The sequence below is a fragment of the Peromyscus eremicus genome, chromosome 1 (assembly GCF_949786415.1).
Source record: "Peromyscus eremicus chromosome 1, PerEre_H2_v1, whole genome shotgun sequence".
Lineage (NCBI taxonomy): Eukaryota > Metazoa > Chordata > Mammalia > Rodentia > Cricetidae > Peromyscus > Peromyscus eremicus.
Genome location: NC_081416.1, coordinates 135,524,540 through 135,539,972, shown reverse-complemented (window position 1 = coordinate 135,539,972; position 15,433 = coordinate 135,524,540). Strand labels below are relative to the sequence as shown.

At 39.8% G+C, this 15,433-nt stretch overlaps 1 protein-coding gene across 1 annotated transcript; it reads right to left on the bottom strand.

Moving 5' to 3' along the window:
• Positions 1-11,440: 11,440 nt before the first annotated feature.
• Mkrn3 (makorin ring finger protein 3) lies at positions 11,441-14,059 on the bottom strand. The gene has a single exon (XM_059253325.1). It carries the CDS (start codon positions 13,961-13,963, stop codon positions 12,305-12,307), a length of 1,659 nt encoding a protein of 552 aa, XP_059109308.1. The 5' UTR covers positions 13,964-14,059; the 3' UTR covers positions 11,441-12,304.
• Between the last annotated feature and the right edge of the window lie 1,374 nt (positions 14,060-15,433).

Here is a 15,433-nt window from a genome sequence, read left to right as displayed (position 1 = left end):
CTTAGTGCCCGAGACACAGATGGTATTCGAAAGCGGACCGAGCTCAGTGAGGGCGACTGGGGACCAGGGTGGGTTACCCTCTCCCACCTTCCCCCCGCCTTCCGGTGCTTTAGATTCTTCTTGTCCTTTGGTCGAGTGTCACCCACTTAGAGAGGAGATGCCGCATTAACACCCCCCAGCGACCTTCCCATCAGTCCTGCTGGAGATTCTTGGCGCCCGGGAGATGGGCGGGTCGTTGGCCGGTACTCGCTGGCAGGGGCGCCGGAGTCCCGGGAGGCGGAAGGTGGAGCAGGGGCGCAGCCGGGGCCACAGCGGAGAGACGCAAATCGCAGCCGCGGAGCTGGGTCCAGCCACGCGTGACCCGGGACCCGCGCTGGGTGGCACAATCGGGGTTCTACACTAAAAACTTCCCGGGCTGCCACCGCCGCTTCTCCAAATCCCGCGCCTGCGCTCCACACTCGCAGATTCAGCAAGGCGCATGCGCGGGACAGCCGCGGCAGAGACGGACCCCGAGAAGGACCTAAAGAGTGCGAGTTGGAGAACTCCGGAGGAATGAAAAAGGGGGGGAAACACACACACACACACACACACACACACACACACACACACACACAACTTCAGCAAACCTACACACACACACACACACACACACACACACACACACAACTTCAGCAAACCTACACACACACACACACACAAACACACACACACACAAAACTTCAGCAAACCTACACACACACAAACACACACACACACACACACACACACACACACACACACACAAAACTTCAGCAAACCTAGGAACGTTTTCAGTTGTCATTCCGAGAGAGAAAACTTGTATTTTTGCACGTTCATAAGCACGCTCCATTCTTTTCTATTCCCCTCTGTCTCGTTTCTAACGGTCCTGAACATTTCTGTTCGTTATTTTTTTTTTATTGAGTGCAGTGAAAACTTTACACTTAAGTGTGACAGGATTAATAAATGCAAAGTCATCAGGAAGTCTAACTATAGAAGCCTGCGCTGTGAATCGGCTCAGCTTTCCTTTAAAACTTTAGTGATATAGAACTGTAATTTGCTTTGCATCTCTTGTTTCTAAGCACAAGGTATTTACAGTGTCATGGTGAAAAGAATAAGAATTTTTTTTTAACTTTGATAAAAATGGGTTCTAAATAATTCTGCATATAACATGGAGAAATGCCTGGATCTTTAAAGTCTACAAAACTTTTTTTTTTTAATGAAACCAAAAGGAATTGTCATTCTGCATGTTACATTAAAGCATGATGTTGCAAAGTTTCGTACCTGTACAGATCAAATCTTAGAAGTGAATGTTTGCTGCTGCCCAAGGACACCTTGGAAACGGACACTTTCTGCCCTCCTTCCTCCGAATAATACTAACAGGCTCCAAAGGGATGAAAAGAAAGGCATAGCGTAGCAGCAGGGATCAAAGTCCCCCTTTACGCATAAATTTGAGTAGACCAAATTACTTTTTATAAAACTCATTTTCACTATATTATGCCAGTTCTCCACAATTGTTCATTCCTGTCACCTGTAACTTTTACATGTGAAAATACAGAGTAAATTTATGTGTCTTGTTTAAAAAAAGAAAAAGAAAGAAAAAAGAAGAGTTCGTGTTAGTAGGCAAGAACACTGAAGGGAAGAATACGCCATTCCATGGTTCGAGGTTGGGTTGCCTCTGGTGCCTTTGTTATAGGGTCAGATTCTTACAGGGAAACACGGCCTTGCTCACAAAGGAAACCATTTACTTTATCCCATGAGTTGACAAGGGTTTTTCCACAGAAGAAAACAGCAGACCTTTAGGAAAACTCGTCCCCATTCTCCTCCTCAACAACTGCTGAGTCAATGTAAATTTAGCCAAAGCTTAATTAAAAACCGTAAGATGTGAGAGGTGACAAAAAATCCTAGGAAGGTGCCCATGGTATGAGGATACAGAAAAAGTGGTAATTAGGAGAATATGGACCCTCTTCCCAGGAGAAGACCTCTCAGACAGGGTGGGTGAGAAAGTGCTTATGTGATTTGTGGACCAAGACGCAAATCTGGGCATTGTCTCAGTTTCTAAATTCTACAAATTTCATGCTGATTATACAAACTTCAGAAATATAGTTAACAGTGGTATGGTAAATGCTTGATTTGAATGAAGGCAAGGACTGGGGCTAGACTGATTGCCCAGCAGTTGAAAGCACTGGCTGCTTTGTCTTGGACCTGGGGTCCTGGTAGCTCAAGACATTCTAACTCCAGTTCCAAGGCACCTTCTTTTGCCCTCATCTGGCACTGCATGCATGCACATGGTGCACATACATACATGTTGACAAAACACTCATACATTTAAGAATAAATTTTTAATGGAGATGAATCATTAGCTTAACTACCAAGGCTGTCACTTGGTACGCAGCTGAACACACACACACACACACACACACACACACACACACACACACACCACAGCACTCATTAGCATTGACTGATTAATCTTCCATCTGAAATTCTGGGCAGCTGCTCCACCTATTCTGTGTCCAATGTGAAACCACTTACACACTTTGAGGGAGAATAACAAGCACTTCCCATAGTCAGACGAATCAGCCTGAAAAGGAGGAGGAATGGATTGGGTGAACCCCAGATGGAAGCTGTTGTGATTGTGTGATGAGGATAAAAGCTGATTAGATGGAGGCTATGGGCAGACAACATGATCAACACAGTGGATCTGAAGATTTAGTGAAGTCAGAATTTTTTCATTTATTTCAATTCAGTACATGAGAGAAATGAGTTAAAAGTACTAACATTGATTTCCAGCTTGGAAGTTTTTGAGTTGTTACAAAAAAAAAGCAAAGTAAAAAGGTGAATAGGAGATGGAAAGTGTGAGTTCAGATTCTGAAATCTGCAGAGCGCAGTTAGGAAACACTGTCATGCTAGGACGATGTACACATCGGTTGCTTTCTTCTGAAATGAGTTTGATGAAACCCACAAGACATTTGCAACATGGTTATAGGGTTTGTTCCAGGTGAGATTGAAGACAAAATTACCTGCATAAATACCTAGAGAGAGTTGATGTCCTGGGTGAAAGTGCAATGGGGAAGGTGATGGAGTATACATCACGAGAAGACCATTATCTTTGAGAACCTGAGGAGGCAGCCAGGGAATACCAAAGCTTTGGAGGGAAGGGCTCACAACAGGAAAATAATGGGAGGTGCAGAAAACAGAGGCGCTGGAATGGAACAATGACAAGTTAGCAAGGAAAAGATATTAAAGTATTTAATACAGATTTGGGTGGTGACAGCAAAACAACCATTTAGGTGGACAAAAGTAAGGAAAACATTGCTGAAGAGATGGCTTAAGACAAGAAAACGCAGACAGAATTGTATAAATTATAAATGGAACAGATGTTAGAGAGACAGGTGGAAACAGAGCAAATGGAGAGATGTGTGTGAAGTGTTACTCTGCCTGTGTTTGTGTTTGTATATGTGCATATCAACATGGGCTTGTGTATGTTCAGGAATACTTGGTGTATGTTTCTGTGTGAAATGTACATGTGTGTTTGTCAGTATCCATTTGTATTTTTATATTGTTAGTGTACATAGTATATATTAGAGGGTTGTGAATCTGATTTTATGTGTGCACATGTGTAAATGTTTGCTTTATGAGTTGGGTGAGCATTTACATGAATTTCTATGTGTGAAAACTTGTTTCTGTATGAAATATGCTGGTGTGTTTGTGAATCAGTATATCATTATGGGACCCCTTGAATAGATGCCTATGCATCTGTGTATGTTTGGATGTATTAAGTGTAATATGATCCCACAGCTATCCTGGTTCTTAATCTTAAGCTCAACTGTTTTAATTACATACCAAAGGGAGAACCTGTAAAAGCATCTTCCTGTGCCCTTAAATGTGTGTTATATTAACAAATACGCATGTGGATGGTATATGCTCGTGAGGTATATTCGTATGTGAATGCATATACAATGAGATCTGTGTATTACATGCATCTGTTACAGTGTTGGAATGTGCAACTGCTTGTGTCTGTGTGATTTCTGTTCCTGTGTATTATTTCTCTATGTGTGTACTGGTGAGTTTATAGTGAATATGGAATTTTGTGGCTGTCTATAAAAGTGTATACCTTTGTGTGTGGGTGTTTATGTGTATGGTAGAGTGGACACCAGGGCTTGGGGAGGAGAAAATTTTGTTTTCCCCAGGCACTTTCTTACACTCTAATGGGGATTACAGTGTTATATTTTCACAGTTGTTCACTGTGTAATGATCAACTCAGGATATTGAGACTAAATTCTCAAATATTTGTGATTTTATTGTGATGAGAACATTCAAATTTTGTTTTCTATTTTAAATATTTTACTGCTAAATGTAATTTTTCTGTGTGATAAAGACCAGAACTCAACCTTCTGCCTCTGCCTTCCTGATCATTAACCACTCTCCCTATTCACTCATCTTCTCGACACTCCCTGACCTCTGGTCACTGCTATTCAATCTCACTTCAATAAGCCCAGCTTTGTTAAATTCCACAGGAGTGAAATCATTCTGTTTCTGCCATCTTGGGTGTCAATTTTTTTTATGTAAATTGGTTTCCAAGTCTAGTTATATTGTAGCAAATAGTAGCATTTTAATCATTTCACAGATGGATTGTGTATCCATTCACACATAAAACTAAAAAAGAAATTAAAGAGCACATATGGTAAAGAGATGCAGGACAGTGGTGTAACAGCATACAGAGTCCAAGAAAACAATCACAAGCTACATCTTTAACAAAGAGTTAGAATCCCAAATACATATCAAATTCAATAATCCAACAAAACCCTATGTGAATTTAAAATGGGCCATTGTTTTGTGTGCTATATTCATGTGTCGTGTATTCAGGTTCATGCAGCAACGTGGATGCACAGATAAAGACCACAGGCAAATGTTGGCATCCTCCCCAGGGTTTCAGTGATCATTTCAATAATTCTCAAATACTTTACTGCAGAAAGCTCAAGTAACTATAGAAAGATAAGTACAAAAGACACAGGCAAGAGTGTATTCAGCTTTATATTACCACATGGCTATACCAAAGCCTGTGATCTATCAGGAAACTGATGCCTGCACCTGCAGCAGCTGGCAGACCTACCTCTCTTTTCCTGGTGATTGCAGCAGTGATTCACAGCTTGGTCTCACACTGAAGCCCAGTCTGGCCTTCACTGACAGTACTCCTGACTTGGCCCCCAAATGCTTGCATTACAGACATCTGCCATCACATTTGGCTTTCGGTTAAGACACTTAAAAATGTCCTCTTTAAAATCCAACAAATTACATTTTGATTCACCACAAAACAAAGGAATCAACTGTATTAAAAATCTGACAATTTCCACTCTGCATTGTTTTACATACTTACATTATGTGATTTCTGTGTGCATTCACCAACATATGTTACACATTTCTGTGTATGTGTAGGAAGGGTTTTATATTCGTAATGTATGTATCTGCATATATGTGATACCTCTATGGATGCTCCATTTTTACACATATAAACATAGACATTCAATTGTTTCTGTCTCCATATGAGTGACTGAATTCTATAAACTTCCATACATGTTCCTGTTCACACAATGTCTCCCAGATTCTCCCATGTTTGTTTCACTTGTAAATCTATAGTCCTAAAATTCTACTGGGTTCCTGTACCATTTTTAATCAGCTGTCAACTTACATTTTGGTTATTTCTAAAATGTTATTGTTCTGACGTAGGTTGTTGAACATTCTTTTAGTTGAGTAATTTCACAGTGAAGAATACACCTCCACACCATATTTACGTACCAGTAACACTCTTACAAGCAATGTAAAATATTACCTTTTTCCCCAACCCTCAACAACTTAAGTGTTCGCAAATACTTGGGTCTTAGATAACTTTAAATTTTTAATTTTAATAAGTGCCATGATTAAGGACGCTTGAAGGGGTTTCCCAGATTACAAGAAATTACATTTATTTTCTGTTCAGGTTCTCTTCATATTCGTATTAATTTATTAATAAAATTAATTCATCATCTTATTTATCTTGTTTTACTGAAGACCGTATACACTATAGAAATACGTTCTTGTAGGACTTGCCATTTTGTAAACTTTTCTCATTTTACTTTTATGTGTATGGTATGGTTGTCTGGCCAGCATGTATGTCTATGCACCACATCCACGCCCATGTCCACAGAGGCCAGAAGACTGTGTCAGATTCCTTGGCATTAGAATTACAGACCATTGTGATCTGCCAGATGAGAACTGGGAAGTGAACCAGGGTCTTCTTGAAGGGCAACCAGTGCTCTTACCTTTGTATCCATCTCTCCAGCATTTTATTTTTGAATTATTAGAAAAGAAATTTTTCTTCTGGGCTTGCTCATGCAAATTTTTGAGTCCCAATTTAAGTTAGTTACATCTTTAAGACAATGCAGAAGCTGAGAAGTCAGACCTGGAATCCGACAGATTATCACTGACCCTGCCCCGTGGCTGTAGAAATCTCAACCTCCCTAAGTCCCAGTTTTCCCAATGGCTGCAAGCCATTAATAACGGAATTTACATGTGAGGGCGACTGGAAAAATCAAATGAGATAATACGTCCTTAGAATAAACAGGAGCATATCATAAGCTCCATGCAGTTTTTGTTTTTAACTAGGTATTGTTAAGTGTTAAGATTTCTGTCCAAAATGTTTTAGAAAGGTGTTCTTGACTGTAAGACCTTAAAAATATACGAGGCCCACATATTAATTTTCTAAGCGATTTTGCAGTTCAGTCTTTACTGAATAACACCAGGTTGTTTTAATGATCTACATCACAAACTTGAATCTAACATATGTCTATTTATGAGTCTGATAAATATACACTCTTGGGTCAGCATTGTGGTACATGTGTGTCTGCATACATGAACACACACACACATACACACACACCACATATTTTAAAAATATATGAATTTGAACGCCACACTTTCCTCTTCATACGTGGAGTACATGGCAATATGTCCTATATACATCAGGGTTCATTCACTGACTGACTCTCATCCCCCCTTGTTCTCAAGCCATGCTTTTGTTTCACTTCCAGAGTAGCACCCCATCATATAGAGCTGTGTTTTGATGTTGTTGAGATACAATCTTACTATGTAGCAGTCAGGCTTCAAACTCAACATCTTTATGCCTTTGCCTCCAGAATACAAGAATTACTAATATTTGCCAATAAGCGTGGCTTTCTTTTACTACTATAAACTGTTCAGACTTTACTAATTGTGTTTACTACAGCACACAGATTTCCCTAAGTTTCTTCCTTTTCTTAAAAATTATAAATGGCCTATTTGAACTTCAACAGAGTATCATTCAATATACAATTAATTTTAATACCAAATTTCCCTATCAAATTGGGTGGAATATTTCATGTCTTAAGTATTAAAACTTCTTGAAAAGTACTTCTTTTTGTAGAATTTATATATTAATATCTATTTCTGCACCTTCCTACAATAAAAACAGGTCTTTTGCTGTCTTTCTACTTACTGCTTTATAGTAGATATTTCATAATAGAATTTTCATAGTGCCTTACTTAGCTTTTTATGATTTTCTAGATAATTCTGGGTTTTGAACATACAATGCCTCACCCATTAAGAGAGAAAGCTGCACACTCTCTGGAAGATGCCACCACACGTGGGTTTGTTTCATTTTGTTCTTTTATGCATTTGTACAAATTTACCCATCAAAATAATGCTTACTGACAACAGAGAGAACTCCTTTTTTCCTGATCAAAATCAAAACAGATGGCTATGATTAGTAGCAACATATTAAAAGGATAGAAATGCCGAAATATTTTATTATGGTTGTACTATTTATTTTTTACAAAACAATTCATAAGACTGAACACTTGTGTGTTTATCTATTAACTGTGTTACTATTGATATAGAATTGTCAATCATAACACACAAGTAAAAGTATCCTTTCTATTGGTTAATTTTTGAATTACATAAGATAGAACTAAAATAACTTATTATTTAGAGATTTTTATGAAGAAACACAATTTAAATAAAATATGGGTAAACTCTTCTCTTGATTTTTTTTGTTAGCGGATAGGTTTCTTTTCAGTTGTCATGTGGGTAAACAATGCATCCTCAGGTATGTTTAATAAAATCCCTGTTGCAAATTCTTCCACTGTATGTTATGATATGGTTTCATTTCTGCTCATTTTGTTGATAAAGATGGGTAGTGTAGTATATACTTTATAAACTGTTTTAATGCAGCCTCTCTATTTAATCCTTTAATTTTTCTCTAATTTAATAGTTACTTTCATCTCTTGATTTTTTATTTTATGTACATTTAACAAAACTCAGAATTCAAAGGAGATGCATACATACATACTTATGTATGTCACATATTGATATATTACATGCACTTTATTTTACCAAACTGATTAATAATCTTTAGGTGCATGAAGGTATTTGTATGGTTATTTCTTTTAATAAAAAAAAACTTTTATTCTGTAATCTTTATTTTCCTAAAATACATCCCAACCCCTCCTTTAATTCTAATATGCTATTATCACATTCTAGTTTTGTACCAACATTCATAGATGTTCATATGAGAACAGTTCCTATTTAACTTTGAATTAAACCAACCATTTCACTGTGATCCACTACATGGTCAATTATTTAGGGTCAGCATTCCATCGGTGCTGCATATATTTTCATGGCAAAATTTTTGACAAGTTAATTGTTTCTTGGCACTAGTACTGTGTTATTTCCTGAAAATATCTTTTCTCAGCTATGCCCCAATGCCATGCAGTTGTAGACTGGGATAAGCTATGGTAGCAGAAACCACAGTGCTAAGATTGCCAAACATGGAAACAGCAGTGCATAAAAGACAACTGACTAGGGACTGTTAAGGTTTCTTTGTGCCTGTGAAATTTTGTATGTAGAATCAGTGATATGAGCTGTGAGAATCAATGGTTTCTGTATACTTACTGAGTGATAACTTTGGAAATTTTCACTAGCATGGTTGTAGCTATGTATATCTCCCAAATTTACACTCAGGAAGCATAAGCAAATTAAATGTGTTTCATCAGGCTTTCTGTTGCAGCTAGAAAGACAGTTCTTTTATGGAGCTCCCAAGCTCTTCTGAGGTGGGGGCTGCCTGTTCAGAATCCCTCACAAAGCAAACCTTTGTGTGGCAAGGGGTCCTTTGTTCCCCAATACAGCAGGCCTGGAACTACACCCCTCTTGGGAAAGAAGAGGAAAATTCACTTGGTTTTGGTGGCTGTGACATGTTATTGACCTTTTTCTCAACCAATTGATGAGGGAAAAAGGAACTTTGATTTTTCAAAAGCATCTTGTCATTTCCCCATTATGCATCTGGTACAAAAAATACTTTTGCTGTTTGGGATTCTTAGACAATTAAATAGAACATGTTTAGTTTTAACTACTTCTGCTGGGAAAAATTGTCTATTGAAGCTATTTATGTAAGGGTGTTAGGTACACCTATATCCTACAAATATAATCTCAAAATAATTTTTACTCTGAGTTCCAAAGATTAATAAAAGAAAAACCTAGCAAAAATTCATATTCAGGTAATAGCCACTTGGGTTGATAAACATGCAGATTCTACTTGGTGGTAAGCTCTTTTAAAGATGTTTCAAGCCTTTTCCCTACACTGCACTTGGTCTGCACAATTATCCTACAAAACAGGTAACACTGCACCCATTTCTCCTATGTATAAACTGAGGCAGAGGACATAAATACTCACTTAGATGGCATGACTGGCAAGAAGCTCAATCAGGACTCAACTGTCCTGTAATCTGTCTTCCATGCCATTTTTCTACTGGCCTTAAAACTACTATAACTCCTGACATTTATTATGACTTCATATTTCAATATACTCATTGAATAAAATTCTGTCATTTTATGAGGTTGTGCAGTGTACACTAAGAGACTTTCCAGAGCTTTCAAAGCGCAAATCAAGCCCCCCACCATATCTTAGCCACTATGGAAACTCCTTGAGAGTTGACAATCAGCAGTCCTCATTAAGTGCCCCATCTGGTCTCATTCTTTAGTTGGTTTATCTGACCCACCCCCAACTCCTAGCCCATGGGAAAATAGCTGTCCAGGGCCTCCTAACTGATGCACTATATGGAATTAAGAGGGAAGCATTATGTCATATCCCATAGAGTACCACAGTTTCAGAGTACCAGTAATTACATCAAAAGGGAGAGGGCATGCTACAATATGGGAAGCTGAGCTACACTTGTGAACAATAGACTCTGAAACACTGAGTCTTGCAACTCACAGATAAAAAAGCCCCCAAATGCCCCATTTTGTGGAAGCTTGTTCATGCCCTGCTGCACCTGGCTGATCAATCCATGCTTAAGAGCTGCACATTAAGCCACACACTTTTTCTGAGCCTTAATATGTGTGGGGTAGGGGTAGCAGTCATCTAATTTCAAGTGTTCTGTAAATGTATTACTTGTACTCCATTCTTGCTGTAACTACTTTTTCTACCTCATTTATTTCACCACACAGAAAAAATTACAAGTGTCACACAAGGTCCTTTTGACAAACCAGTACTTCAAAGTATGCTTTGTAACAAAATATAAATTCTGCAATCTGGCTTTGTTACTTGCTACATAGTCAGAACATGGTGTACACCAGAAAATGGAGATCCATAGCATAATTTTGAGCAACTTCAGCCAAGAAAAATGCACTCTGCTCTACACAATTGGGAGGCTTGAATCTGTACTGTTTAGTGACTGAATAAAAATTTATTCATTTACTAAAAGATGTGGTAAAACTGTCCACTGAGCACTTGAACTGTGCTACCTCTATGAATTCTTCATTTGCTTAACTTGTGTCACATAAGTACAAAATATGAAGTTACATATTCGAGATCAATTATAATTTGTTGCTTTCACATTTCTCTCCTCCAGCAATGTTTATTAGAAACTCGGTTTATTATACTGACAGCACCTGCACAATTACTTTTACCCCCAATCCTCCTGATTTCTCATTTTAACTGTAATTGTGCATGTTAAGTAGAATGTAGATTCATTTAAAGCAAGGAAAATAACTTTGATTTTTTAAAAATGGCTCTTAGATCAAACTATGGCTTATTTGCATTAAAAGACACCAGTATTATTATGTTTAACATTTTAAAAGTCCTATGCCTCACTTTTTTATTTTCATTCTTATATTCTGTTTCAATATTTATTATCATTTTCTCTGGTGGTCTTATAATTTTTATTATGAAAATTTCTTTATCAACAGTCCTTTGCTTCTAAAGTATAAAAAGAACCAGATATTTAAGATATGACCATAAACAACTGTGTATTTGAGTTCAGGAATTGCCACCGTTAAGAAAAATGAGTTGTTGGCTACATGCAGAGGCACATGTATTGGTAATTATAACAACAGAGAAGCTGTTAATGCTATCATAGGAATTATCAAAGTCATGTTTTATAAGTCCTTTAAAAAGAGTCCAATACACATAGCAGTCATTTTTATTAGATGCTAATCACTGACATCAGTGCAGGGGCAGAGAAATTATCCACACAATTCACACACAGTCCATACATCTAGACTTTAACATTAGGCTTTCAGTTCTGCATTTATTTCATTACTTCAAACATATATATTATGGTGGGTATTTGTTTCCAACGTTTTCAAGTACATCTTTGTATACATATACGCATATATATCACTCTTAAATATATATTTCCAAATATAAATAATTTCACATCAAGCCAAACAGGATAAAAACATGTAAACATATGCACCTCATTTTGGTCAAGTAAAACAGAACCACAAAGCAACCACAAGTTAACAAGTGCACTTGAAAGAGAAGGGAAGAAACAGACATGTAAACAAACACAGACAGCAGCTGCAAGGCCCTGTAAGGGTCCTTTTTTTTTTTTAAGGCTATATAGCAAAAGCTCATAATTCAGTTAAAGACTTTTGTCACCTTGTCACATTTACTCTTAAGGGACTTCACAATGAGAAACTGTAAACACTAGACTAGAAGTGATTGAATCCTGTTGGAAAAACACCACAAGTCATCAGCTGACAGAAATATTAATTCCACCAAACAATACTTTTAAGATTTCTTGTTATTTTGCAACACAGAGAAACATCACAATCCTAGTGAGAAGAAATAGGAAATAGAGAAGAAAACAGCAATACTGCATAAAGATTGCCGCAACAGCCTTTGAAAGCAATAGGTTTGTCATTCAGTACAGGGAAATAAGCAACAGCAGACAACAGAGCCTTAGCAGACTAGACCACATGCCACAGCATGATACTACAGATTCAAATTGAAATATTCTTCCAGCTGGTACTGAAGAAAGAGCCAGCGGTCATCAGTGAAGGAAAAACTGCCTCTCAGGCAAAGCAACTTCTTAAGCAACTGATTGGCAAGGCGAAGCACAGAAAGCTCCTTTTTACGGCTTTTAAACAGCACGTTTCCCTCTCGCAATTGCACGGGCTTCAAAACTTGATGCCAGTATGCGTTTGACGATCCACCACCATCTGGCCTCGGAAAATGATCAAACCAGCCCTCGGGATATTCATGCTTGTAAAAACAGAATTCTCCAAATGGGCAGTGACCTAGGCCTCCAGCAAAATATCTGCAGGCTTTGTGGCTCATTCCCTCCTTATATTGCCGAACAAGTTTCTCCTTCTCCTCTTCCTCTTCCACCCAGAACTCACTAGGAATGACAAAGCCAGAGGAGACCCTGCACTGTGGGCAGGACTTACTGATCCTGTTCTCAAACTGTGTGGCACTTCTCCACCTGCGGATACACCTAAGACAGAAGGTGTGGTTGCAGCTGAAAAGGATGCCAAAGCGGCGGTCCCTGGGGTCGGCTTTCTCATAGACAACCTCCATGCAGATGCCACACACTTTGTCCATGCTGCGCTGCACAGCAAAGGAGAGCTCCATATCTCTCTCATGGGCTTCAATGCAGGCCCTTCTATGCATTTCCTGCTGGGCCGCATCCCAAGGGTGCAAGGCCTGCTGCCCGCACATGTCGCATATTTCTCCATGGGGGTATGCACAGCGCTCCCCACGGAGGCATTCTCCCCGGGCAGCAAAGCGGCAAAGCGGCAGAAGCATCCCCATGCCCATAACCATGTGCTCTCTGTCAATTGGCGGGCTCCTCATAGCCATGTGCTCTCTGTCAATTGGCGGGCTCCTCATAGCCATGTGCTCTCTCTCAATTGCCTGGCTCGGCAGAGGAGCCTCGGGACCATGCGGGGGGATCATGCGACCTCGGTAGGGCTGTCCAGGAACAAACTCAATTGCCCCCTCCCAGCCTTCCGCACCCGCTCCTCCCGTAGCAGCTGCTGCTAGGCCTGCATCGTCAATCTCTGCTTCAGAGAAGCCCCCTTCAGCAGCTGAGCCAATGCCTGCACTGTCAATCTCAGCTTCAGGGAAGCCCCTTTCAGCAGCTGAGCCAATGAGAGGCAAAGAGCTGGAGGATGCAGTAGGGGGGGCTTCCGCCACTTCCTGAGTCGGGGGCTCCCACTCAGTGGCCATCTTGGGCCCTCTATCTGCAGAGGCCCGAGGCTGAGAATCTTGCCCCCCCCTAGCTTTCCGCCGCCCAGAGAAGTCATGAGAATAGCGACAGTTATCGCCCTCCTTGCACTGCCCATGCAGATAATACCTGCAGAGGATTTGCTTTGTCCAGTTGCCGCTGTTGCGCTCAGAACGAGACCTGGCTCCGCCCCCTTCGGCGGGAGCCAGCCGCGGACCCGCCGTGCGTCGGTTTTCAAGCACAGGAACCACAAGAAAGGGTGGCAGGCCCGATGCCTCTTGCACAGAGGCTGAACTAACCACCGCAGAGGCTCCAGAAGCCTCAAACTCGGGAAGGGGAGGAACAGACACACCCTCCCCCCCCTCGGCACCTGCCTCGGCACCTGCGGCCGCGTGGGGCCTCCTGGGAGCTGCAGACTCTTCCATCGGTGCTACGCGTCCCTTAAACTGTCCAAAAACCGTCTAATATTATATCTTTTTTGAGTTTGAATCGGCGGAGCTGGAGCTGGACCGATCGGCGGATTCTCGGGCGGAAGTGCACCAATTTTTGTCTTCCCATTAGAAACCGACCCCCTGTGAACTTTAGTTCCTACCTGCTTGCTGGCAGACGGACACTTCCTGTTGAAACACCACTTTCCGTGTTTCAGCGGAAGTTGCTTCCGCCATGTTTTTCTCGGCTTACAGAGCGGTGGTCGGTCTTTCCTAATGCAATTCTGAAGCCCCCAGACCCCGTTTCCACATTGTTTCCCCTCAAGGTTGATGTTTTAATCACTCCCGGTTTCGATCGTACGCATTGTATCTCATTATTTTCTTTTTTGTGTAAGAAAACGCTACAGTCCTTGCCATTGCAGTCTGCGGCTCTTTGGAGTTTTTAAAACATTTCACGCATAAATATTACAAATTATTTCTCTGTTTACTCTGTCTTTTGTCTATGGGCGACGAATTTTTAAAATCCAATATTGTCTCTGCCGAAGCGTTTCTGCTTTGGCGCCTGTAGAAACGACAGGATTTCTTCGGGTCTTTATTCCCTTGAAGGGTTAATTTGGGTGTACTTTAATTAGAAGGGAACCCTCTGACCTGAAGCTATTCAGCGCCTTTCAAATGCCTGTCTTGTTACTTCCCCCACGCCCCCCACGAACAGTGTAGAAGCCGGGGCTTTGACCAGCTTTTACCATAGCTTAATAAAGGTCGCAGAGTGACCCAGGTTTTAACTTTTCTCTGTTGGTTGGATTCACAGAGACCCTTTGTTTGCCGCTTTTCTTTGCATCCTGTGCTGAGCCTTTCAAAATACCAGCCTAAAGCGCCTCATTTCTATTTCCATACTGAGTTTTTTTTTTCATTATGTATATATATTCTATTTGGCTGATAATTTATATATGTATTGCTAAAACGCTAAGTGTACTTACCATGCTCACATACTGACATTTATAATGTCGTTTTATGGGCTTTTTTTTTTTTTTTTAGTAATAATCATGCTTTCTTCCTTTCCCTACTGACTTTGAATTTACAATGTTTCAAATACTTAAATTACTACTCTTTTTTTCTAAAAGTAGAATTTTGTTTGAGGGAATCCTATAGCATAAGTATAAAGAAACTTTATGTCTATGATATAATCATCCAAATCAAAGTGTAAGTCCCAACTAAAAAAACCGACAAACAACACTAAGCAAGGAAGAATATCATCAAACAAGAAAAGTAATAAAACCAGGGAAATGAAGCAAAATAAAAATGAAATAGGGAGACTAGATTAAGCAAAAAGATTCTTGTGTAACTTACTTAGAAAAACAAAAAAGATTCAGATCTCCACTATCACATATTTTAAAAGAGCTGGCACTAATTAATAACAAACCTTAAAGCCAGGAATTGTTTTTAGTGCCAATAATTTATAAAAAAAAC

What these genes read in the sequence shown, in the direction of transcription:
- Mkrn3 (XM_059253325.1), bottom strand. Translation starts at nt 13,963, where the DNA reads ATGGAAGAGTCTGCAGCTCCCAGGAGGCCCCACGCGGCCGCAGGTGCC.